Source organism: Rhinolophus ferrumequinum, chromosome 21, assembly GCF_004115265.2.
Source record: "Rhinolophus ferrumequinum isolate MPI-CBG mRhiFer1 chromosome 21, mRhiFer1_v1.p, whole genome shotgun sequence".
Taxonomy (NCBI): Eukaryota; Metazoa; Chordata; class Mammalia; order Chiroptera; family Rhinolophidae; genus Rhinolophus; species Rhinolophus ferrumequinum.
The window spans coordinates 29,893,577-29,920,924 of record NC_046304.1 but is presented as its reverse complement, the minus strand read 5'-3'; the positions used below and the strand labels follow the sequence as shown (position 1 = coordinate 29,920,924).

Sequence of the window (27,348 nt, the reverse complement as noted above, 5' to 3'; positions counted from 1 at the left end):
CCATTTCTCCATGCCAGTACATTATGATTTAATTATTCTAGGTTTATAGTTCTAGGCTCATTGTTATCTGGTAGGTTAAGTCCTTAATTCTTTTTTAACTTCTTAGTTTTGATTTTTCTATATGATTTTTAAAGTCATTTTGCCATGGTAATAAAATTAAATTGGGACTTTTAAAAAATAATTGGAATGGCATTGACTTTAGAGGGTGGTTTGGGAGATAATGAACGTGGTTTGTTTTTCCATCATTTAGGTCTTTGTTGATGTTTTGGAAAGAAAATTATAGCTTGCTTCATATATGTCTTGAATAGTTCTTGTTAGGTCTGAATAGGTATGCTATAGTTTTTATGCAATTAGAAATGGGATTTTATTGTGCCATTATATTTTCTAATCAATGATTAGTAAAAATACTAATTTTTGAATGGTTATTTTGTGTGATGGCACTTTAATATTCATTGTGATTGCTTCTTGGATCCTTAGTTTGCAATCTTTTAAACATTTTCTAGTTATATAGTTCCCTTTTGGTTACCAATTTCTAGTTTAATTTTCACTGAGGTTAGGGGCATAGTCTATTAATATATGGTATTGATTCTTTGACCATAGAGCCAGCATATAGTCAATTTTATGAAATGTTTTCCATCTTTTGAAAGCACATAGTCTGCACTTGTTGAGTACAGTGCTCCTCATATGTCTGTTAGGTCAAGGTTGTTAATCATGTGGTTCAAATTTTCTGTTTTCTTGAAATTTTCTATTTCCTTGCTCGTTTTTTTGTCATCTTTTACTGTCAGTTATTAAGAGAAAGATTTTGTAAAATTTCCCTCATTTTGTTCTACTAATATTTGCTTTACATAACACAAGGCTGTATTGTTAGGTATATACAATTTTAGAATTGTTATATCCTGACAGGATATTGAATTTCTTTAGAATGTTTCTTGCCTTAAAATTTACTTAGTCTAATCATGTAGCTATACTACGTTTCTTTTGGTTGGTGTTTTGGTTGGCTTTCCAATGATTATAAGTATTTTTCTCTTTTAAAGAAAATTGTTATATAACTTTTTAAAATATTCTAATGGGATCTAAATACTATAGTTTTTGATATTCACAACCATTTAATTAAAATAAAATTCATGTATAAGTTCTGATTCTCAGAAATTTATCACCTTTCTTTTTTCTCTGTTAACTCTTGTTTCTATTCTATATCACCCTAGAATGTTATCCGATATATTATAATTATAAGATCTTTCATTGATCACCCTATCATTTTGCTGCAAAAAAAAATTTAGATAAATTAAAATGTATTTGTTTTAATTTACTATGTTTATGAGTGCTTACATATAAAATTTTTCTTGTAAGAACTGAATAGTAATTATACTTCTTGGTACACAATTAAGCAAAACACATAAATATGATATAAATTTTGTTCAATTATTTTATAAAGGTAATTTTTTAAATATAAATTCATATTTCAATTAATGGAAGAATTATTTACAATCCAGCTCAGTCATTCATAAGATTTCCGTATTTGCATGGACATTTCTGGACTCTGCTTCTTTATTTGGCTTCATACGTCTTAATATCTGATAAGACATACCTTCCATCTTCATTTTTAAGTATTGCTTTGGCTAATCTTTTCTCTTATCTTGTCCATCTAAGTTCAAGCAAAAAATCTTGCCATATTTAATTTATAGATTATTTTGGGAAGAATCAACATCTTTATAAATTTAAATCTTCCTGTCTGTGAACATGTTTTGTCTCATTTATATCTTCTCTAATGACATATAAAATACTTTTGATATATTTTTTCAATACAGGCTTTATTAATCTTTTGTTAGATTTATTTCTATTTACCTTACACTTTTTTTGCCATTATATTAAATGGCACTTTTTAAAAAAAATTAAAACTCTATTTTTTAGAGCAGTTTTAGGTCCAGAACAAAGTGAGAGGAAGATACAGAGATTCCCCATATGCCCCCTGTGCCCCTCCCGCCCCCCCACGCAAAGCCTCTCCCATTATCAATATCCTGTACCAGAGGGGTACATTTATTACAACTGATGAATCTACACCGAGAGAGGAAATCCCCTAAAGTCCATAGTTTACAATATGGTTCACTCTTGGTGTACATTCTCTGTGGGTTTGAACAAATGTGTAATGACATGTATCGGTCATTGTGGTATCAGAGTATTTTACTTCTCTAAAAATCTCCTGTGCTTCATCTATTCATCTCTGCACACCCCCACTCCCAAACCCTAGCAAGTACTGATCCTTTTATTGTCTCCATAGTTTTGCACTTTCCAGAATGTCATATAGTTGGAATAATACAGTATCTAGTACCTTTTTCTGATTGGCTTTCTTCACTTAGTAATATGCATGTAAGGTTCTTCCATGTCTTTTTAGCACTGATTAATATTCCATGTGGATGTGCCACAGTTTTATTTATCCATTCACCTACTGAAAGACATCTTGGTTGCTTCCAAGTTTTGGCAGTTATGAATAAAGCTTCTATAAACATCCCTGTGCAGGTTCTTTTTTTTTTTTTTTTTAAAGATTTTATTGGGGAACAGTAGTGTGTTTTTCCCAGGACTCATCAGCTACATCCAAGTCAAGTTGTTGTCCTTTCAGTCTTAGTTGTGGAGGGTGTTGTTCAGCTTCAAGTTGTTGTCCTTTCAGTCTTAGTTGTGGAGGGCGAAGCTCAGCTCCAGGTCCAGTCGCCGTTGTTAGTTGCAGGGGACACAGCCCACCATCCCTTGCGAGGGTTGAACCAGCAACCTTGTGGTTGAGAGCCTATGCTCCAACCAACTGAGCCACCCGGGAGCTGAGCGGCAGCTCATTGACTTCATTCTAGTTGTAGAGGGTGCAGCCTGCTGACCCATGTGGGAATCGAACCAGCAGCCCCGTTGCCCAGAGCTCGCGCTCTAAACAGCTGAGCCACCCATCCTCCCCTCTGTGCAGGTTTTTGTGTGGACATAGTTTTCAACTCCTTTGGGTAAATACTAAGAAGTGCAATTTCTGGGTCATATGATAAGAGGATGTTTAGTTTTGTAGAAAACTGTCTTCCAAAGTGGCAATACCATTTTGCATTCCCACCAGCAGTATATGAGAGTTCCTGTTGTTGAGAAGGAGAGTTCCCAAAGATCTAGTTATTTGGAAACTCTCAGCAGATCACCCAGTTTTCCCAGAATTGAGACACTGATTTATCAGAACCAATTCTGTAGCATTTAGGGTAGGAAAACTAAAGCTGTAAGAGCACAGTTTTCTTCCGCTGATTCGGGTATTATGTGTTTATCTGCCTAATATTGATGAAATAGCATTGTTTTCTTACTGCCAAACAGTTCTCAGAGCTACCATACCCACTTTTGCTGAGCAAAGGGTGGTTTATAATGTAAGTGAAGTGGGGAATTCAGAATACTTTGTATGAGCTTGCAGAGCTTTCTTAGCAGCTGCAAAGAGGTACTCGTGCTCCAAATTAGCAATTTACTTCCTTCTTACCAATGTGATTTTTGGCAGATAAGAATGTATTCGATCTGTGATACTCTGACAGCAAAAGCACAGTGCTGGTGGTAATTGTGCAAGGTCTTCTGCGTGCCAGTAACGTGCTGTTTGTAGCTTCAAGTCAAAATGTTGGACAATAGTTATGAAATTAATTTATAAGATTTCCTTTGTTGTATTGTGCTTTTCAGCACACAGAAGATATCCTCATAAAGTGTTGGCTTTCCTTTTTTTTCACTTGAATCCACAACTTTACTTTGCCACACTCTCATATAGAATTCAAACAAGTGTCAAAGCATTACTTACATTTTCTACATCATCACATTCTTATTCAACATTTAATTCTATTTTGTTAACTATTTGGTCACTAATGGGTCATGTACCACAATTTGGAAAATACCGTAAAACTCACTACTTGTCAAGCAGATCACCAGAAACGAATCAAAAACATCTCACTATTTTATGGTATAATGGTTAATATATATTTTTTGAGTTGATGAACAGTATAGTGCCTCATCTGAAGTTTATCAATTGATCTGTGGTTGATGATGCTGACAGTCTGTGAAGGTAGGGAACTTCCACTACGGTTACCCCCTCAACCATCTCATCACAAACAATAGAGGCAGAGTCAATAATCCGTTAGGGATGCTTGTTTTTTACTCATGTTTCCCCCTCTTTGGCTTGTCTTTTCCTTTATTTTTTATAAATATTTTTACTGAAGCATATTCGACAAATAGTGAAGTGCAAAAATCTCAAGTGTACAACTTGATACACTTCTGTTAGTATCTCCTGTGTAATTGCTACTCGCAAGTCTCCTTCCTGCTGAGTTCCCAGTCAGCCGCCGCTCCCACCTTTATTGTGGAACCACTCTTCTGACTTATGTCAGCAGAGATTACTTTTGCCTGTTCTTGAACTGCATAATAAATAGAATTGTACAGTATGTATTCTTTTATAACTAGCTTCCTTTTGTTTGACTCATAAGATTTCTTGAGATGCTTTTAGGAAGAATTGCTGAATCAGTATATGTCAGTTCTACTTTTGTTTAAGTTGACAAAAAAACTTTTGGGTTTGGAATAATATGGCATTTAGAACCAAAAATATAATTCTCTTACAGTGATTCTAATCATCATTGCTATGTAAAAAATTTACACAGCGCTACACCTGCTGCTGGCACAAAGTTACACACAGCAGAGGGAAAGTTGGAGCCTACATTTACAAGTGTTCTAAACTGAGAACAGCAGACTGTGGGTCACCGTAATATGATGGGTTCACCACACTAATCAAGTTACATAAGTGGATTATTGTAAAAATCAGAGAGAACCCTGGAAATTCCCTAATGTAAACTTTTCACATTAAGGAGCTAAATCAATTTAGTGGATTGCAGCCACCATTTTGACAAGTGAAATAGAATAGAATGGAAAATATCAAAGTGCACTGTATGTGAAAAGAATGAGCGATGTTTCACTCATACTCGGTAACGATATACTCGTAAATGGTATTCTTCACTATGTGTGGCGGTAAATCCGCTATAGCCACTTCACCGTGTACTCATCTGTAAAATACTGAACATATATTGAAGAACTATAACGTGCATGGCATTGTGTTAGGTGCTCTGGCACCTATTAAGATAAATGAAACTTGAGCCTATCCCTCACAGAATTTAGGGTATAGTGCAAAGAAAGTCATGTGCACAAATAATTATAATTTAAAAATGCATTGTGCGATAATGCCATAATAATAAAAGCTTAGGACATTGAGAGAAGATTCATAATGGAGTTGGCATTTGAGTGAATTTTGAATGATCAATAGGATTTTATTTGCTCAAGAGGTGAACAAAGAGTGATGAGTACTAGCATGAACAAGAACAAATATACATATTTATAGATGTAATATATATTCTCTGCTTACCATCACTATGCGAGGTCAGACAATTAAGTCTGTGAATTCATCCTAGAAAAAGGGCTCACTGCTGAGTATACCTCATTGCTGAGTACCACTACGGTCACCTTTGAAGCACTCCCCTTGGGAAGCTACGCACCGACACCAGTGCCTAGTCCACCCTTCAAAGCGGTTTTGGAACTCTTTTTCTGGAACGGCCATCAGAGCTGGCTTCATATTACCCTTGATGTCCTGAATGTCATCAAAATGTCTTGCTTTATCTTCAGGTAAAGAAAGAAGTCATTGGGGGCCAGATCAGGGGAGTAGGGAGGATGGTCCAATACAGTTATTTGTTTACTGGCTAAAAACTTCCTCACAGATGGTGCCACGTGAGCTGGTGTATTTGCTTAATTCAAGAGCCATGAACTGTTGGTGAAAAGTTCGGATCATCTAACTTTTTCACGCAGCCTTTTCAGCACTTCCAAATAGTAAACTTGATTAACTTTTTGTCCAGTTGGTACAAATTCATAATGAATAATCCCTCTGATATCACAAAAGGTTAGCAACAGCATTGCAACAAGTTTGCGAACTTAATTGTCCTACCTCGTATTTACATGTATATACATGTATATGTGTATATACACACACGTACACACACATATATAGTGATACTAAGAAGAGAATAATCTACTTTTTAAAAAAGATAATCAGGTACATGTAGGTCAATGAAGGAAGTTAGGCCTGAAAGGGTAAATATTAAACTTAGATTTTTATACTTTACTAATAGTCAGTGAGGAGCCATTAAGCGGAATAATGGCATGATCAAGGTGATATTTTAGAAATAATAATCTTATAATAGTGTTGGTTATCTTGGAAGGGAATGAAACTGGTGGTAGGTAGTCTTGTAGGAGATGAAGAAGAGTCCAAATATAGAATAATAAATAAAGGAGGGGGTATAGTATGGTCAGGTAACTTGAGGAAATACAACAAGTTATTAAATTATATTTCCTTTTGGGATGTTCAAAAATCTGATTAGCATGTGGACAATGGCCATAGATACACAAAAGCAAATGGATCAAGACAAAAGAAACCAATAATGTTTAGGAAAAATATTTCTCCCCAAACTTGAAGAATGACCCCTACCTCTGCTATTCTAAGACTTTGAAAGCAAATCTGAGTTTACCATATCCATTCCACCATGATTTTTGTTGAATAGTTAGTAAACATCACAGACTCATGGCAGCTCTCTATGGGAATCTTGGAATGGCCATTAGGTGTGACACCTTAGGCAAATTACTAACCTTTTGAGCATGTTTCTTCATCTGTAAATGCAGACCAGGTTACAGTAAGGATTTAATATTGAATATATATAGTCCCTATCAACATATCTGCACATAGTAAGTTCCCAATAAATGATTGATATTATTTGTATTGTCTTTTTCTACTCTGCAGTCAATCGCTTCCTCTACTTCATCCTTTAAATTATATTTTCTGTACTTTGTTTTTGGTTCTGTTATAACTTCTACATAGAAGATGGCTGTATTTAGACTTGGATTTTTGCCTGTGATAAGATTGTCATTGTTTTGTACCTTGCAATTAGCTGTCAAAGAGATCATATTAAAAGTAAGAGAAATTGTCAGCTCTGCTATTTTTTGTTGTTGTTATTCACTTGTGCGTGAAATATTAATATTATCTTCAAGACACAGGTTCTGTGCAGGAATAGTTTTGAGCCACTTGGTTGTTACATTACATTTTGTTAAAACAAGACACAAAATCAATTAATATACTTTCCTGGGTTTACAAACTATCTTGGTTGATAATGTCCAGTGTGTTGTTAGCCTCAGAAACCGTGTACTTGGAGTGAATGTCTTTAGGGAATAGTTTATGGTGATAACTCACAAAGTCTTTTTAATACTTTGCAAACACACTCTTGGAATTTGGACTTTTAAGGAAAATTATAGTAAATAAGAATCATAAAGATGATAGCAGTATGTATACCTTTTTATCATCTAAATTCTAAGTAACAACAATGTAAGGTTAAGCATAAATTAATGAAGTTATGACAGATTACTTTAATATTCTCTTTAATCAAATGTCTCCAAAGTAAGAAACTGAACTTTATTTTGGAATGCAAAAGCCTAAGGCTTGTCAGAAAGAATTTTTCTGTTAGTTCTCATAATTAGCATCTAAAGCATAATTTTTCTCTTATGTTTTAATGTTGACAGCTTCTTCCCTGTGATTCCTTAGAAGCAGATGAAATGGAAAGGCTTAAGCGTGAAAGAAATGATGCCTTGGAAGAAGTGAACACACTTAAGGTAATCTCCAATTTAGCATCCTTATATTTTCTTTAGAAAAAGAAAAAAAGTTAGTGTTGAATTCTGAAGTACTGGGGCTTAATTTTATTTTTAATTAAAGAATATTAATATCAAAATCGATATTGAATATTCATATCAAATAATTTGATATCTGTCTTCAATTGACATTTATAGAGTTAATTTTTTAGTTTGTACACTTTTTTTTTTTAAAGATTTTATTGGGGAAGGGGAACACGACTTTATTGGAGAGCAGTGTGTATGTACTTCCAGGACTCTTTTTCAAGTCAAGTTGTCCTTTCAAGCTTAGTTGTGGAGGGTGCCATTTAGCTTCAAGTTGTTGTCCTTTCAATCTTAGTTGTGGAGGGCACAGCTCAGCTCCAGGTCCAGTTGCCGTTGCTAGTTGCAGGGGGCACAGCCCACCATCCCTTGCGGGACTCGAGTTGTTGAACCAGCAGCCTTGTGGTTGAGAGCCCATTGGCCCATTTGGGAATTGAACCGGCAGCCTTCGGAGTTAGGAGCATGGAGCTCCAACCGCCTGAGCCACCGGGCCGGCCTAGTTCATACACTTTTTATTTATATTTCACAATATCCATGTAAGATTCAGTGTGAATGGTGGTTTTTACTCATACCTTCTGATCTGGTAACTTCTCACCCAATTTTTTGCTCACAGTTGGTGGCAAGATGAGGAGCCAATGAAACAAGCCATGACAATTTTGAATCCTCAGATGTTCATTGGGAAATACATTTTCTCACATGTTCATGGGCATGTCTCAGAGACATCTGATTTTGTGAACGTGATTTGGAATTAAGGCAGTATGATTTAAGGGAAGAAAAAACACGCAATGTCCCAAATATACTTTTAAGATTTTGGTTCTCTTTATATATTTTCATTCTGTGTTTAGTAGACCATTAAATTTAAATTATATCCTAATTTTTACAGAAAGTCATTATATTTTCCAAATTTTCAGGAAAAGCAACATAACTATTTGATTTACCATTAATTCCAGATAGGAATATGTTTTTAAATTATTTTTCATTATCTTCTTAAATAAGTGAAATTCTATTTATTTATTTTTATTAAAGCAAATTCTATATACGCATAAAAAGAAAGAAATTTCCTTGGTACCTTAGTGTTTAAATTCCAACCTCTAGAGGAATCCATTGTTAAACATATTTTGTTTATCCTTTTGGAGAATTTCTCTAGATAGCTAATAATATATATTTTTTTAAAATAAAAGTGTGTGTGTGTATGTGTAATATATTTTAACTATATATTTTAACTCTTACAAAAATCATACATTGCACACTTTTTTACAACATTTTTTTTTTTACAACTTTTTTACAAAATCATACATTGCACACTTTTTTACAACTAGCCTTCTTTTCTTTTTTTAATATCTTGGGCAACTTTTCAGGTTAATTTACACAGATCTACCAAATACTGCCTAATGGCTCTCCTGTCATCAAATGGTTCTGTCCTAAGTTATTTAGCCAGTTCCTTAATGATGAATGTTTAGGCTATTTTCAGTTTTCCATTATTAAAAATAATTCTATCATAAATAGTTTTGTAGATGTATCTTTGCACAATTGTACAATTGTACAAATTGAATAAATTTTTGAAAGTGGAATTGTTTTATCAAAGGATATGGACAAATAAAATCTTATATATATATATATATATCAAATTCCCTTTGAAAAGGCTTTACCAATTCATGTTTCTTCCAAATGTGTATGAGCATCATTCCATTAGTAAAGGAATATTTTATGTACTTTTTCTTACAGCTTTGAAACCACTATCTTTCCACAATTTTTGGTATAACAATTAAGAATTATGAATTTAGGTTTTAAAAATAAATTGACAATATTGTCATCATGTCCTCTTAGAAAACACCTCCAAGTGTTGTACTTTGGTAAAATAGCATTGTTATATAATTTATCTCTGCATAAACCATTAAATCTTATGGTTCCTCAGAATTTTCAGAGGTTCTCAAATCTTTTTCATTTGCTTAATGTTTTTCATTGCTAAATTTAGTGATATATTTGTTTCTTATTTGAATAACAGATTAATTATTAGAATTGTAATTTAAAACTGTATTCATGGAACATTTAAATAACTCTTCCCTGAGTAGCTGTTCGATAAATCAATGTTCACACTTAAGTTTATGAAATGTATTTGAGCATATTCTAATGTGACAAAACCTGAAATCTCAGATAAAACATATTCTGTACTCTATAATTTCCTTTACCTGAAAATCTAAATTTCCTTTACCTGATACATATTGCCTGAGCTATATATATACGTATATCTATTGGCTGAGTTTGTTTAGCTATATAAAGGAGTGAACAAAGTAATAAGTATTTCATCTGAGATAACATTTGTACTTTGAGTTTTTCTACTTGTATTATACACACACAAAAATAGAGGTTGTTAAATGAAGTTCATAGAGTATTTAGATGGTCTCTTATCGCTTCCCATTGTCTTGTGACATATCTAATCTTTATGTCTGATTTAAGGTACAAATAAAAATGAAACCAAGATAATTTGATGCTAATGTCTAATTTTTATTTTGTGAGGATGATTTTTAAAAGTGCTCTGAGCTTTATTTAACTTAAAGCCTTTCTGCAGAGTCACATTGCTACTGCTTTGCAGAGCTGAGTGAAAATAGATATATTTCCATTTACAAATGCAAAAAAACTAGGACACGAAGAGTGAAGGTGACTTGCCAGAGAATAAAAACACAGGTGCCAGCAGTTTCTTGGCTCCTGGTCTGTGGCAGATTCATTAGGTTGCTATATTATATTAATCTTCATATACCTTCATTTCATCTCTAAGACAAGAATGAGCTGAAACACACTGGAAAGCAGATTGCTTCTTATAAACATTGCAGTGTTGCCATGAATATTTACCACTCAGTGTAACCTTTAAGCAATTCCTCTGTTCAAGTTTGTAGTAAAACGGGTCTTAAATTATTCTTAGTATTTGTGGTTTGATCAATAAAATGTGGATATATTTATGGTGTACGTAAAATTGAACATTTTAGGATATATGCTTAATTTTAAGTTCAAAGATGATAATATTTGATTGGCATGATTAATAGTATTCTACAGTAATAACTATTATTCCATATTTTGGTTACATTCATTTTTATGGATGAACTTCCAAGAATAAGCTAAATTTGGAAAATAATAGTCAGCTCAGTTTTATATGTCCTCTTTAGTGTAGCAAGAGGGATTTCTAAGTTATAATAATAATGCTCTTCAATTTGGAAACTCTTTGGCAACGATACCTGTTACCCAAAGTTTAGTTAGTATTTACACATTTTGATCCTGATTGACTTATTTTGAACCTCAGATTTTTGAGACTTGACAATATGGCTAACTAAGATAACAGAATATATTTACATCACAATTATACTGTAAACAATTACTTTTAAATGGTATGTATAAAGCCAGAAAAGTGACTAGGAACCACATTTTCAGATTGTAGCACTTGGATGTTTGGGGAATTTGAAACAAAGCCCTAAAAATGAAACTCATTGATACCCTCATAACAAGTTATTAATTCAGTGGTTTTTAAATATAGGAAAAATTGTTTGAATCAGAAAGACAAAGGAAACTATTGACAGAAGAACTCCAGAATGTGAAACAAGTAAGTGCGTGTATCGTACATATGTGGTTTGTGTGTGTCTGAGTAAATATGTGAGATATAATTATAAAGTAATGATGCTATATAATATCCTAGGGCTTATAGATATGAGTAATATAGCTTAAAATAGTATAAATCTTAAAAGCAATCACTTGCAGAGGCTGTGCCTGTTACAGCAATAGTAGCAATAGCTACTATTGCTCAAAGAAATGTTAAAATTCCTCTTTGAAATTACTTTCAAAACTAGATCGCTATGCACTGAAATGATCATTTTCATTGCTTTCCTATTCTTTGTTCCTTTCTCTTTTATTTTTCCCTTTTCTTCTGTTACTCATACCTCATATTATTAAAGATAAAAACAAAACAAGCAAATGAATAACCCTCCAAGGCAGAGCATTTTTACTTTTTTAATAATAAAAAATAAAAATTTATTTTCACTTTGCATCATTCTTCAAAGAGTGTTAGGTAGCCTACAACAAAACAAATACAATGACATTATGAAGTAGAGACACAAACAACAAACAAGTAAAAGAATAATAAGAATAGAAAATTTAGAGAACATTGTTAGAGATCAGTGGCAATCACCTGATTTTGAATCTCTCCAACATTATTACCCCAGAAAACATAAAAAAGACAGAGCAAATAAAACCATACAGGACCCATCCCTTCAATATGAATACGTGACAGAGAACACCACACCCTTCAAAGTACATATAAATAGAGTAAAAAAGTCCAACGAATTCCTACAGCTTGCCTGCCACTGAAACCTGGGGTACAGAGAGCAGAGGAGATAAGTCTTAAAAACTCTGAAAAAGAATTAGGGAGAAACAGCAATTAGATTGAGTACAAATGAAGTCACCCCCAGAGAAAGAAAATGCAACAATTAACACCAAAATACTTAACATAGGTCCGGACTTGGTGGTTCTCAGGACTCGAGAAAGTGTGTGCAGCCAGAAGCGGCAGCCTTGAGAGTCATTGCTTCTGGGGGGAGAATCAATTAAATAGAGAAGAGTTGGTGTCCCTTGAAGATTAGGAAATGAAGAGAAAGAAGGACATAAGAGGGGGAAAGGAAGGATCTGGCAGAAATGAAAGGGAAACAAGACTACTAAACCTCTTCCACTTACTCCCTACCACAAGCCACAACATGATCCATAGAAGAAATTGCACAGAAGAGGGTGCTGTTGAACTGAGAGCTCTTTCTACAAAGGAGAAAAGAATAGGAAAATAAATCTGTCTCCATCATTGCAAAACAACTGTAAAAACCAGACGGTATGAATTAAAGCTTTCTCCTGATGAAAACTCTTCAAAACAGTTCACCCACAAAGCTGATGAAAACTGTAACACAACACTTTAAATTCAGTTAAATATCCTGAAACAAGCATTGGCATTAAGAAAAAAACAAATCAGAAATTTAACATGCACCTAAAGGTAAAAAATACATCAAAAGGTATTCTTAGAGGTGTTTATCACTCTCTCCTGTATCTTATCCACCTGTGTGGCTCCATGTTGTAGATAACAAATTTCGTTGTTGTGTAGCTTATCCTTCCTTTGATTTCTTTTGTAAAGATAAACAGATGTGTGTTTTAATTTTTCTTGTTCATAAAAGATAGCATATTATATATACTCTTTTGTACTTTACTTTTTTAACTGGATAATACGTCCTGGAAATCGCTCCATATTATTTAAAAGAGATATTCCTTATTCTTTCCTGAGGCGGCATACCATGTTTCCCCGAAAATAAGACCTAGCCGGACAATCAGCTCTAATGCGTCTTTTGGAGCAAAAATTTTTGCTCCAAAAGACGCATTAGAGCTGATTGTCCGGCTAGGTCTTATTTTCGGGGAAACACAGTAGTACTCCGTTACATGTATATACTATAGTTTATTCAATCAATTGTGTATGCTTAGAGATTCAGGTAGTTTCCAGTATTTTCTAATTATAAATAATACTGCGATAAATACTGTGCATGTGCATTTTAATATTATTGGAGGTGTATCGTTAGGGTAAATTTCTAGAAGTGAAATTGTCAGGTTAAAGGGTAAGTGCATATGCAGAAATGCTAAATTTTCTTTCATTGGGGTGTACTATTTTGCATTGCCACTAGCAATGTATGAGAATGCCTGTTTTCAAGCTGCAACTATCCAATATCAAACTTTTGAGTGTTTGCTAATCTGATGGGTGAGAAATTGTATTGGCATCATTTTTTTTAATAGCTTTGTTAAGGTAGAATTTACATCTAGTAAAATTTACTAATTTTAGATATATAGTTTGATAACTTTACTTAACCCAAGGTCACAAAAGTTTCTTCTAGAATCTAATAGTTTCAGTTTTTATGTTTAGATCTACAATCCAGTTAGTTTTTGAGTATGATATGAAATAGGGGTTGAGATTCGTTTTTTCTTATAAATATTCCTGTATTCTAGAATCATGTAGTGTAACAAGCCCCTTTCCCCACTGAATTGTCTGTGAGGTTTTTTCAAGTATCAAGTGACCGTAAGTGTGAGTCAGTTTCCACTAGTGTCAAATTGCTGTTAGCGCCAGGTTAGTATTTGTGTATATGGATGCAATTAAGTTTTGCATATTAATTTTATATTTTGCTACCTTGTGAGTTAGTTTTACCATTGATTCTTTAGGGTTTTCTGAGTTACTATTATATCATCTGCAACCAGATACTTTTATTTTTCTTTTCTAATTCACACGCCCCTAATTGTTTTTCTAGTCTAACTGCCTTTTCTTTTTTTGTGCTATTTTGATCAGGTTTAGGCATCAAATGTTATACTTGCTTCAAGAAAAGAATTTGGAAATTTTCTTTCAATTTTTTGATACTCTGAAGCCATTTATGTAGTTTGGGGATTGATTGGTTAATTTCCTATGTGAAACCATCTGGCCTGGACCTTTTCTGTAGGGTAGTTTCTAAATAACTTTATGTCTCCTATGGAAACATGTCTGTTGAGCTTTCTATCTCTACTGAGGTCAGTTTTGGTAAACTATATTTTCTAAGAAAACCTTTTAATAGGTGAGTTAATCTTATTCATGTTCATTAAGATGACTGTTATGTGCAGTCTCAATTTTGTATATTGTCTTCATTGAAATTATTGTGTATATTATGTTTACTGCCTTACTTTACTTCGTGGGTCCCATTTGCTTTTTAAAAAATATTATGTTTGTATTTAGGAAGGTCTGTATTTTCATTCTATGGGTTACCTTTGTATTACTACTTTTTATAATGAAATCCTCTCTATTCTTATCTAATCTTTACTATTTGATGTCAATTTTACATGCTATTCATTGACTACTACCCTTACACACAGAGCAATCATATTCTATTTTTCCCTTATCCTCTCATTTTTTAAAATAAATTGTACCTTTTGCTTTTTGCCTGACATATGTTTATAAGTATTCTTTTACCCATGAACTCACTTTCATTTTAAGTGAGCTATAAAATAACATATATGAAATGCTTAATGTTGGGAAACTCTTGACAAAGCTATTCCAGAGAGTTTGTGTCTGATGAAACTCATCCTGTCCTGGAGTCCTCAGGGATGTTATATGTGTGTGTACAGCATTCCAAACTGTATTTCTATGGCCTTCATATCTGAATGTCAACCTGGCTGCATACAATATTCTTGGTTTAGACTTTCTTTCCTGTAGTTTCTTGAAAATGTTGTTCCACTAACCTTACTTTGTATGTTGTGTTGAGAAGACTAGCCTTTGTAATTATTTGATCTTTTTACTTGGAGGCACTGTGCAGTTTTTCTACATCTTTAAAGTCTAATAGTTTTATTGGATATGTCCTAGAGTTGATTGTTCCAGATCAAACTACCCCAGTACACAATAATAATTCAGGCCATCTTTTATTCCTGGAAAGTTTTCTTGGATTATAGTTCTAAATATAAATATTCTTCAATTCTTTTGATTTACTTCTTCAAGAAACTCTTTTATTTCTTTGTTTCATTCTCATTTTCCTGGTTTTCTTCAGTGCCTTTTCATTTGAACACATTCTTCCTTGGGCAACTGTAATTTAGTTTTCATTTCTAATATGATTTTGCCTTCTCCTTTTCTTTCTTTCCTAAGCAACTTTCCTTATCAAATCTCATTTCATTTCTTCCTTTTTTTTGGTCAATTTGTATTCTAAGTTTTTTAAAGACCAGACTTTTCCTTTCATACCATGATTTTCATGGTGTATCCTCTGCTTGGAATGCTCTTCCCTTTTTATGTCTGGTCTCGTTCATGTGTCACCTTCTCTATAAAAGGTCTCTTTGTCCCTCAGCCAGAATTAGATTTTCTTCCTCTAAATCAAATGGTTAAAACAAATCATTTCCACCTCTTTCTCAGCACCTAGTATTTCTTCTTCTATTATTTATAATAGTGACCATAATACTTCTCGAATGCTATATGTTATATACATTTATAATATTCATATGACCTTAATTAATACTTCTTAAACTCTTGTGAGTGTAAGAGATTGAGACTTAGAAAGGTGAATTCGTTTGCCCAAGGTCAAAAGCAAGAGGCAGGGTCAGGGTATAAACTTACACAGTCTAACCCAAAACTTATTATTTACTGCACTACCTCTTATGCAAATTCAACTTTTATCATATAAGATTCTTTCTTTAAATTTGTCATCTATGTCTCATCTTCTACTGAATCTTATTAAATTCTAGTACAGATTAGTCTTAGATTATTTGTTCATGTAGACCTGACCTTCCTTAGTACAGAAACTAATCCATTCAGAGACATAAAAACAGGAGGGCCTTATATGGAAAAAGTAGGTATTGCCAGAATAAGAAAGCAGAAATGCTCTTTTTCTTTATATTCATGTCTTAATCATCCCATAATGTAATTATTATTTTTTCAAGTATGCTTGATATTTTAAAGCTTTTAAGTTCTAAGCATTTAGGAGAAAAGAAAATATTAATTAAATGTAGGGAAATAAAACCAACCCTCTAATGTATTCTACATGTAAAAATTAACAAAGATTTATAAATGTCCATTTTCAGGAGGCAAATAAACACTAAAATGTAGCATACAATACAGGCAATACAAGCTGATAAAGGTACTGAAGATACAGAAATAAAAACTAAAAAGTCATACCAACCAAAGTACAAAAATACTTAATAAAATGGGGGTCTGAAAGTCGGCCAAAAAATGGAGGTCTTTTAAAAACGTTTTGTTTGGAAATGACTTCAAATGTACAGAAGAGTTGAAAGAATAGGAAAAGTATGAAGAACATCCTCATACCTTTCACCCAGATTTACGTAGTTCACCAGATTCACCCTTGGCCAACATGTTCATGACTGATAAATAAAACATTCTTGACACACCCATTTTTTTCTTAACCACTTGACGGAAAGTTACATACATTACCCCCTAAAAACCTCAGTGTTTCGTAAGTATAATATTCTTTTATGTACCATACTAAAGATACCAAATTTAGGAAATTTAACATTGATTCAATACTTTCACCAATACTGTTGTATTCTAATTTTGTCTATTGACCCAATAATATCCTTTATATCCCTTTCCTCATTCCAGTGCAGGATCCAGTCTAGGGTCAGGTATTATATTTAGTTTTCACAGCTGTTTAGCCTCTTTTAATTTGGAACCTTTTTTCACCTTTCTTCTGTTTTTTTCATGGCGTTGACATTGTTGAGGAATACAGTTCCCACAAACACACACCATACACCTTTTTGAAAAAATAAATTGTCCCTCATTTTAGGTTTGTCTGATGTTTCCTCATGGCCAGATTCAGGTTATGCATTCTCAGCCATACTACTATAAGGTGCTCTTTTGTCCTTTTCAAGGTATAACATTGAGAATTACGCATGTCCGTGTGATACCGATTTTTAGCACCAGTGACGGAGTTGTCTGATTTCACTACTATATAATTATTATTTATCCTCTTGCAATTAAAAAGCAGTTTCTAGAGCGCTACTTTAAAACCATGTTAATATGTAAATATTCTGCTCTTCATCAAAATTTTCCCCTAGATTTAGCAGCTGATGGATGATTCTAGTCTGATCTAGTCTTTACTAAAACAGATGCAAAATGCTAATTTCCCAAATCTGGCAGCTTCTCTGCAGTTACCAGTCAGCACTCAACAGCCTATAACAAGCAAGAGCCCTCCTTTCTTCTGATTAATTAATCTATTTACTAATGGCGTGGACTCATGAATTACTTATTTTTCAAAGGTTTGTAATTCATTACTGTGTTTAATTATTTTGGTGCTCAAGTACTTGCAGATTTGACCAGTGGGAGTCCCTTCAAGCTGGTTTCTTGTGATATGCTCCCGTCATTTTGAGCACTTTTTCATTTTCTTGTATTACATGTTCCAGGCTCATCTTGTACTTACCCTCCCGCAGTCCTGAAGTCAGTCATTTCTCCATGGATCCTGAATTCCTTTAAATGGAAACTGGGATCTGAACACTTAGATACACTATTAGGGTGTATGCTTCTTGGTTCTTTCAGTTCCAGAGCTAGGAACACACACATACACACACAAACACACACACACATACATACACCTGCACACAAATATATCTACAAACATACATATATATATATACACATGTGCATATATACGTTCATATGCACATATACATATATATACAGTATTTTAGAAATGATGCATTCACGATGGTATTTTCCAATTCCAGTCCAACCCACAAAATTCTTTCTTAACTTCATTCTAATTTCTATGTCTTTGCTTTTTCTTTGAGATTCTAGCCCTCAACAACAATTAACATATTTGCTGAGACCGATAATACACCTTAAAATTGTTTCAGAATTGCTTTGATGATACCCCTAAAACAATAAAACAAAACGAAACAAAACATACTAAAAAAGGTTCAGGATTTGTTTGCAACTCTTGTCCAACTCAACCCCAGCCTGTTAAAGACTGAACACAAATACTGTGTTCATAAGTTACTTGAATTGGTTCTTTTGTTTCCCGTTAGCATGGTTATGGTATTCACTTGAAATACAAATATATTCATTTATTTCAGTTTGCTTATAGTTTTAAGTTCATTTTCCATTTCCTGTATTTATTGATTCTTAACATGGTTTTTGAATCTGTAGCATGTTGAAGTCAAAATAGGCTCTCATCGTTGCTAACCTTACTGTTATTTGTTAATATGTTTGTCTTTGCTTCTAAAATGTGATAATATCTGTCTTGTAATTTGTTCATAGAACTTGACAGTTTAAGAGCCTAAAACTGTCAGGAATATAGTAGGTTCCTAAATATGTAATAGTTTCGATTTGTATTCTTTTATCTTCATTGCTAAAGTTCCAGGAACATCAGGGAAGCATGGAGAGATGCAGTGTTAGGAAATGACATTTGGGGGTACTTTGGGACCAAAGCATATAGAAACTTGAATACCAATCTAAGACTTTAGACAGTGGACTTCCATTGAAGATATTGACGGAGGTGGCGGGTGAGGGGATGGGATGTGGGGCGGGGTGGTGGGGGGCAGAGTGATTAACTTGTTCCACCTATAATCTGACCTCTCTCTTTCCTTTACACTCCACATCCAACTTGGTCCTACTTCTAAAAAATTGCAGTACTTTACCACTTTTCACCCCTTCCATCACTGGTCTAGCCATCATCATCTCCTGCCTGTGTTGCATTTATAGCTTCTAACAGATCACCGTGCTTTTATACCCCCCAACCCCATACAGTCTAATGTGAACACAGCAGCCAGAAATATCCTTTTAAAACTTAAGATAAAACTCTCGAGGACTTTCCATCTCACTCAGAGTAAAAGCCAAAGTCCTACAAGTTGAAGCCTACAGGTAAATGTCAAAGCCTGCGAGAGTCTGCTTGCTCTGCCGTACGACCCCCCCACACTCTTCTTACAGCAGTTCCTTCACTTCTTACTGCTCTTCCCACCTCTCCTCCCCTACTACAGCTCCAGCTTTTTTGACCTCTCTGCGTCATGACCCCACTAACACTCCAACTCTCACTGTGTGTGAAGCTTTTTGGTATTATTGATTGTTTTCTTACATGTTATATACTTGTTATATTTTTGCCCTTTATATATATCCCCCAAATACAGGGTAAGCTTCATGAGGGCAGCTATTTTGATTTGTTCTTTGATTTATCTTAGAACAATAACTGACACAGAGTAGTTGTTCAATAAATATTTGGTGAGTGCATGAAGGCATGAATGAAGAATAAACTTTAAGAAGATTAATTAATAGCAATTTGGGAAGTAACTGAAGAAGAGATAAAAGGCTTTTGTAATAGTCTAGACCAGCACTGTCCAATGAGAAGTATGATGAAAGCCACTCATCTATTGTTAATATTCTAGTAGCCATATTTTAAAAAGCGTTAAAAAAAACAGGTAAAATTATTTTAAATATATTTTGTGTTAGTCTAATATATTTAAGACATCATTTTAATTAAAAATTTATTAATGAGATAGTTTTACATTTTTTCATACTGTATCTTTGAAGTCAGTATTATTTTACGCTTACAACACGTCTTAATTTATACATCAAATTTTCACTGGAAATACTAGATCTGTGTTTAGATTCAACAAGATTTACAGTTGAAAAAATAGGTTCAGATACCCAAATGTGCCAATAGTTTAAAAGTTTCCAATAACTGAAATGAATACCAAAAATCCTTTAGTTTTAATATTTACATCCATATTGACAGAACTTTTCATGTTTTTAGAAGACTTTGAGGCAAAATCATTTCAAAACTACATCTTTTCAACTTGATATTATTAACATCAAATTCAGAGGATTATTGCATATATTGAAAGCAATTCTAAATTTATCAATATTAACTAAGTATACTCAAAAACTTTTAAGTTTTTGGAGCTAATTTATATGGCACTATCAATAGTTATAATCTACATATTGATTTATGGTAGAAAATATGTAAAATTATTATTGATTTATATTATGAAACATTTCAATGTGAGTATAAATTCTTATACTAGTATAGCTTCACAAATAAACTTTCCCTGTCCTTAGAGCTTCAGATTTAGCTTATTCATGTACAATATGATATTGGTAATAAAATATAAGTCACACTGCCATTTTTGTCTTTAATTATTGAATATTAAGCAAGTATTCTTATTGTTCTAAGAAAATCTTGAATGGAATTCAAAGCACAGTAAAATTTTATGACACTCTCTACAACTCAGCCAAGGAGCAATGTCAAACAATATGGGATCATAAAATCCATTTTCTTCTAAACTAGTGAAGATTCATAGAATTTGCACTTATATACTAAGTACGGTTAGCAACTGTATCCATGATATTTTTAATATAGTCAGCTTCAGGAAACTGAGCACAGATTTTTTTCAGTATTTATCATACAATGGAATGAAACAATAAAGAAAACAGTCTCTTTTTTGAAAATGTCAGTAAATCTGAATTTTTGGTCCAACATACATAGCTGGAGCACCACCTATTATAATAAAATCTTTTCTTAATTATCCAGCTGAAACTCTTCTTTGATGCAAAAGAGTTAAAATATCTATGTCACACTTCGATTCTTTTAGGCTGCAGATTGACACCTTTTTGTGGTAAATTTGGAAGTCCTTTTAAGACAGTACGTGCCTGAAGTATGAATTGAGTAGTGTCATATCTCCATGGCTCACCTAAAGCTAAGAAAAGATACTTGTAGTTTTTCAAATGTTGAATCAATTAATCATTGAAAGTTCTTGAATTCTGTGGGTATTTGTTGTGACTTAATTGAAGATCTTTCATTTTTTATAAAATATTTTCTTCTCATCTTTTATCATAATTGAAATTAGCATGTCAGTCTAAAAATGTTTTAATCTTTATGCAGAAAAACCTAAGCCATTTTATAGCTGGCCAAAGGTACAAATGTTGAACATTTACTTCTGATTTCAAGTGACTAATTTCATAGGTTCTTATTTGACTGTTCAGAGAAAACTTCTTAAGAAATTCACCACGCATTTGCACAAATCTCTTAACATTATTCACTTTTTATATGTTTAAAAACTTTTTTCCACAACAAACAGCTTTATAAATTGCAATTGCATTCATCATGAAGTTTGCAGTTTACCTTCTTCTAGTCTCATTTTATGATCCTGGTTAAATAACTAATTCATGTCTACTTTATTCTGCATCAAAAATATTATTGTATTTTAAATTAAAAAAAATTTTTCAATACCTTCTTTTTAAAGACAAAAATAATTTAATTATATTCTAATAAAAATAAGTATTTCAATTTAATTACCAATTATGATTTATATATGTATTACTGTAATTCATGCTGTTTATGTAAAATATGCAGAAAAGCACGCTGTTACATTGGTGTATAAAAAAATTTTTGAAATTAATTGATTCATTAACAGTAACCAGATCAGTGATGCGTTTACATATATTCACATGACTCACATGCCTGACACAAACACCACAGTTCAACAGTATAACGCACTGATTAAAGCGAAATAGAATTACACCAAAACATTGAAGTTTTGTGTAATGGAAGAATATTTTACACTTCTTAAGTTATCTAATTTAAATGCAAACTAATTAAAATTAAATAAATTAAAATTAAAACTTTAGTTCTTTAGTCGACTATATTTCAAGTGCCCAATATGCTGCCGCGTTGCCCAGTGCAGACTTAGAACTCTCCATCCTTGCTGCTCAGAGTGGCTCAGGACCAGCAGTGTCAGCAACGCTTGGAACTTAGAAATGCGGAGTCTCAGGTCTGACCCCACACCTACCGAACCAGAATCTGCATTTAACACGTCCTTGGGTGATTTGTATGCACCTTCAAATTTAAGAAGTGCTTGTCCAGATAATAGACAATGGAGGATTTAACTGCTGGTGGCAACAGAACTATACCAGAGGGGTCTGTATGAAAGGGAACGTGAAGGTAAGGTCTGCCAGACTTAACAGTGATAGAATGTGCAGTAATAATCAGAGCAGGTAAGGCTTTGTAACTGGCTGATTGAGAGTCTGCAATGGTGCAATTAACAAAATGGGAAAAACGAGATTGAGAGTAAAGATGTTTTACTTCATAGTATTATTTAATGTATGTCTTTTGGTTTTACCAAAAATAATTCGAAATATATGTATATGTCTGTGTTTACAAACCCACATGCATGCATACTAATATAACTATTCATTTTAGAAAAACACATTTGCAATAAAAAATATACCACCCCAAATCAACCCAAAACGGTCCTTTTTTTTTTTTTAGCATACTGACCATACCTACCATCAGCTTCTCCGATGTATGTACAATGTCATTATTTCAGTGATATGGACTTAATGAAAGAGTTCCTATGCTTTAGTGAAAATACCTCTCCACTTTTTATCTTTTTTCACAATTATCAAAAGGGTCTTTAAAATTATAGGTAGAAAGTAAGTGTGTGTAATTCTTCTCTTAAAAATTTTTAGCACTGAAAACTTGAGTTGTGTGAAATTTGGCAAAATTTCTTCACCTCTTTTTGGTATCTTTTTGAAGGTCTTGACAGGAAATCAGTACAATACTAATAATTGCACCATATAAGTCCTTTGAATACATAGGTAACGTAATTATTAAAACACTACTACACTGGTTACCAAAGGGAAAAGAGGACACAGTTTGATATCCTTTGTTCACTCACTTACAAACTTTTAATTGAATTCTTTTGAAACAGTAGCTTGATCCTAAAAACATAATAATCTTCCCTTTTGCAGGTACATTAGCTACTTTAAATTATAGAAATTAATTTACCTTTATTTAATGTAGTGACCCAAAAGAAAACAATGAAGAACAAAGAGAGAGGGAGAAAGGGGGAATTGGAAAAAGGAAGGGAGAGGGAGGAAAGAAATATAAAACTAAAGAACAAGTTGTTAAGGGATCCTTTTTCACCAGAAGTATTAAGTACATTTCAACCAGGCATGGCTACCAGAATACTTTACTCACTGTTTTGTAAAGAATTGGCTGTCCCGTTCTCTAAAATCTTAAGTATTTTTGATGAGTTTTTATGCCTTACAGAATAACCCAACTTTACTGTTTAAAATCATGAGCACAATTTCTGATGAAATTACACTTCTTGTTATTTTTTTCTTCAAGTTCTAACAACTTTTAACAGGCATAGGCCGTCTTCTAGCAACTTCCTTTGATCAACAACTTTCTCAAACCTGCTCTCACACTTAAGTTGTTTTTAAAGTTTCTTTCACCATAGTGTTATGACCTAAGGCAGCCGTGAATTGGTGAACAGTCCAAAGCTAAAATAGTTAGCTTGCCTGAACCAGTCTTTGCCCTAAAGAAACATGAGAAATTGTTCATTTGGCAACTTCTCTAGGTTCAGATAAGCCCAGCTGTAGTTGGCCTCACCTGTGCAAAGGTTGGATTGAATGCTTGCGGAGGGTATAAAGTCTTGCGGCAGAAATGTAAGGTCAAAGCACAGGATTCCCTGTGGACCGTTGAGATTGAACATGAATTCAGTTATAGCTGATGTAGCTGGCCTATGAGCTATCTTGGCTTATGGATTAAACAACAAAGGAAAGTTTAAGGACAGGACAAATACACTATCTTTAAAAGGAACAACAATATGTGATTACTAAAGAAGTATTCATGTTTTCACACTTTCAGAGATTGTGTTTCTTTGTACATTTGTTAAAGAAATAGTAAAGTCTTTAATTTTTAGAGCTGATATGAGTTGCCTCATATCAGCTTTAGTGATCTGAACTTTTTGTAGTATTTCAGGATACTTTGTCTTTCGTGATCTGAACGTTTTATAGTATTTCAGGATAGCGCTAGTAAATATTCTAAAATGCCAATTTTATCTCTAGAGGGAAAAAGAAGAAAAATACATATATTTGGGTTGTCAGTCTTTCCTTTTCTAAAAGGGTACTGTATGTAGTAAAATGTTCCTACGTTTCTATTTCAGATGTTCACCTGTGACCTCAGGATATCAGCATTTTTTTCTATTAAAAATCCTCTGTACAAGGATGCCTTATGGTACTCCTTTATAGCCACAGCCACCTCCTTCCAGCCCCCCTTGCCTAACACCTGGCAACCACTAACCTGTTCTCTACCTTTATAATGTTGTCTTTTCAAGAATGCCATATGAATGTTATCATGGGGTATGTCACTTTTGGGGATTGGCTTTTTCCACTGGACATAATTCCCTTGGCAATATTGTATACATCCAAAGGTTGTTCCTTTTTATCGCTCAGTGCGTATAAAACTGGTGAAACATGATTAACGCTGGTGGATTATATCCGTGAAGTTTCCTGGTTGTGATAGTCTGCTAAAGTAATGCAAGATATAACCACTGGAGGAGACTGAGTAGAGTACAGGGAAACACTGTATTGTTTCTTACAACTGTGTTTAATCTGCAATTATCTTTAAATGATTTTTTAAAAGAAAAGAAAGCCTCTTGGTGAAAAGAAATTATAATGCTCTTATAATGCTGGACAGCCATCTGAGTGGAGAAACTTCTTAGACAAAGTTGGTTGGATTTATTTTTCAACATGAACTCTCTCTATGGGAATCAAAAAATGACCAGTGCATGCTCCAACATTAGACTTTGCCCAAGAAACTGCCTAAATTAAAGGCAGCTTGCTTGGAAAAGGAACACGAGGACAGCCAGTTGGCATTCCTGTTTGCACAGACACCAGCCGTGTCTGGTGATTCCTTGGAGGTGCATGTAGCATCCTAAACAAGCATTGGCAAACAGATGCCTATTTCAGAATCCCCATTTCCAAATAGCAGTTCCTTTTTAATGTAGAAGGATTCTTAGCATTTTTAGAATTCTGAGAGAAGTTTTATTATCCTAGTCATACCATCAAATCCATTTTAATTGTGTTAAATTAATTAGAATCACAGAATTTTCAATGTTGGAGGAATTTAGAAGGGAAGTGATCTTATTTTTCATAGAAACCTTGCAGCTCATTTGATTACAGTATTTTCTGTAGATGGTTGATTTCCGTGTAGTTAGAGCTGATGTTAGGGTTCTGGGTTCCATACCATGAGCCGTTTATTTTCTGGCTGTTCATGGACCCCGTTCAGCATTCTTATATCAATTGTTTCACACATACCTGTAGTAACTTACAAGGAAGACGTGGCAAGGGAATTTAAGAAACATTTATTTAATGCTTATTTTGTATGGATGCACTGTGAAAGCTAGACATACTGTCTGCAAGGAGCTCTCAGTATAGTAAGAAAAAAAGAAAAATAGAACAAAACCATCACTTCCAACAAAGCATTTCAGAATAGGTATCCTATAGCTGGTGAGTTGTCACAGGCATAATTGAGTAGGCATTACTCCCTCTAATTTTCATCATTTAACTAAAAACAAACAAAGACAAATCTCTAAAATTCCATTAATCAGTAGCTAAGAGAGCACCTTTCTAGGGTGTATTTTCAGCATCTCTGTGTTAGAGCAATACATATTAATTTGGCTGACAAACTAGTAAATTTTACCCAAGGAGGAAGTAGTGATAAGGCAGTTGATACTATAAAACTCTTATCTTGGCAGTTTACTATGCGAGAAACACTTTTGGTATTCTTACTTCAACATGGGACTCATGACATTGTGTTATATGATTTATTCGCAAGCTATTTTAGAATTGAAAACAAGACTTCTCTAGCAGTACCTAAGCCTACATATATAAATGACCCTATTTGAAAATATTATACTGTGATTCATTGTCATCCATGTTACTTACCAGAGATTGTCTGTCACCGTGGGTTTCAAATTGTGAATTCCATCACATTCTTCAATATGGAAAGCAGCTGATTTCCTGATATGGTTGGAAGTGACATTCTGCCCTCCTGACCATATGCCCCTTATGTTATCTGTATTCCCTTACCATTCCTGCTTTTTCTTCTTCACTTCTCTTGTACTCTTATTTAATGCTTATTTTCCTCCTTTTCCCCACGTCATATTATAAGATCTCTTTACGTTATAGTTATTAATCCTATTTGTACCAAGTCTTTCACAGATGTTTTCACCTATATGTAAATTGCCTTTGTAATTTTTTCAAAGTTTTTAAAACACAGGGGTTTTTGTGTTGACAAATCTTTTTCTTTGTGATTTCTCCTCTTAAAAAACTTTTTAAAAGTTCCTTCTTAGCCAGATTTCAGATGCATATTTACTTAGTGTTCCTCCCATGTCTGCCTGTATTTAACCCATATAAGGAATTATTTTGTTTAGATTATGGTTTGAGATGAAGTTCTACACTTTACACTTCTTTCCCCAATAGCTTGTCACAACCACATACTACTGTTTTGTGATATCTCTATTATCATAGATTAAATTGTTATATAATGTAGAGTCTGTTTGGGGCATCTGGTCTTTCCACTTTCTTTGTCAATAAATATTTATTGGGTGGATGAATGTTTTATCTAACTCTTCTTTGGCCAGTACCAAATGCCTTAAGTCCTTGGGTCATGTCCCACCTTCTTTCTTTTCTTTCCTCTTGTTATTATCTTTTTTTTTTTAATTTGCTTACCAGTTCTCACTGATTTTTTTCTTCCAAATCAATTTAAGAGTCTTATTTATTATTTAGATCTTATTATTAGGTTGGTGCAAAGGTAATTGTGGTTTAAAAGGTTAAAAATAATTGCAAAAACCGCAATTACTTTCGCACCAACCTAATATATCTAGATTCAAATTTAGAAATCTTGGTCAATTTCCTCCAAAACAAATAAAATTTGGTAAAATTTTGATTCTGACTGGATTAAACCGCTAAAGGTAAATTTGGAAGGAATACGTTTCTGTTTTGAAGCAAGATTTCCCTTAAAACTCAAAGTTCAGATGAATTCTAAATGTTTAATAGGTGAAAAAGTAGTCTTTGAGGTGTGTCAGGCTTCAATGAACAGGGTTTAAACTCTGATTAGGAAAAGAAATTTCAAATACCATAAATGTTCCCTTTTGGTACATTTCTAACCAGAATTATAGAAGTACAAAAATAGTTTTTTCTTTCATGTCAATCTTGACTAAACCAGAAAATACATGTGAAGGGTTTAATATATTGTCAAAACAGGGTTTTAATAGTTAATAAATATTTATATTGTAGACAAGTTCATATGGTAA

At 33.4% G+C, this 27,348-nt stretch overlaps 1 protein-coding gene across 4 annotated transcripts in view; it reads left to right on the top strand.

Moving 5' to 3' along the window:
- STXBP4 (syntaxin binding protein 4) overlaps nt 1–27,348 on the top strand; it is a 147,007-nt gene that overhangs the window by 36,931 nt on the left and 82,728 nt on the right. For all 4 annotated transcript variants that reach the window (XM_033089637.1, XM_033089640.1, XM_033089639.1 and 1 more), the window contains 2 exons: nt 7,588–7,677; nt 11,261–11,326. In XM_033089637.1, coding sequence (XP_032945528.1) covers nt 7,588–7,677; nt 11,261–11,326 — 156 coding nt within the window. The remainder of the gene's footprint in view (nt 1–7,587; nt 7,678–11,260; nt 11,327–27,348) is intronic.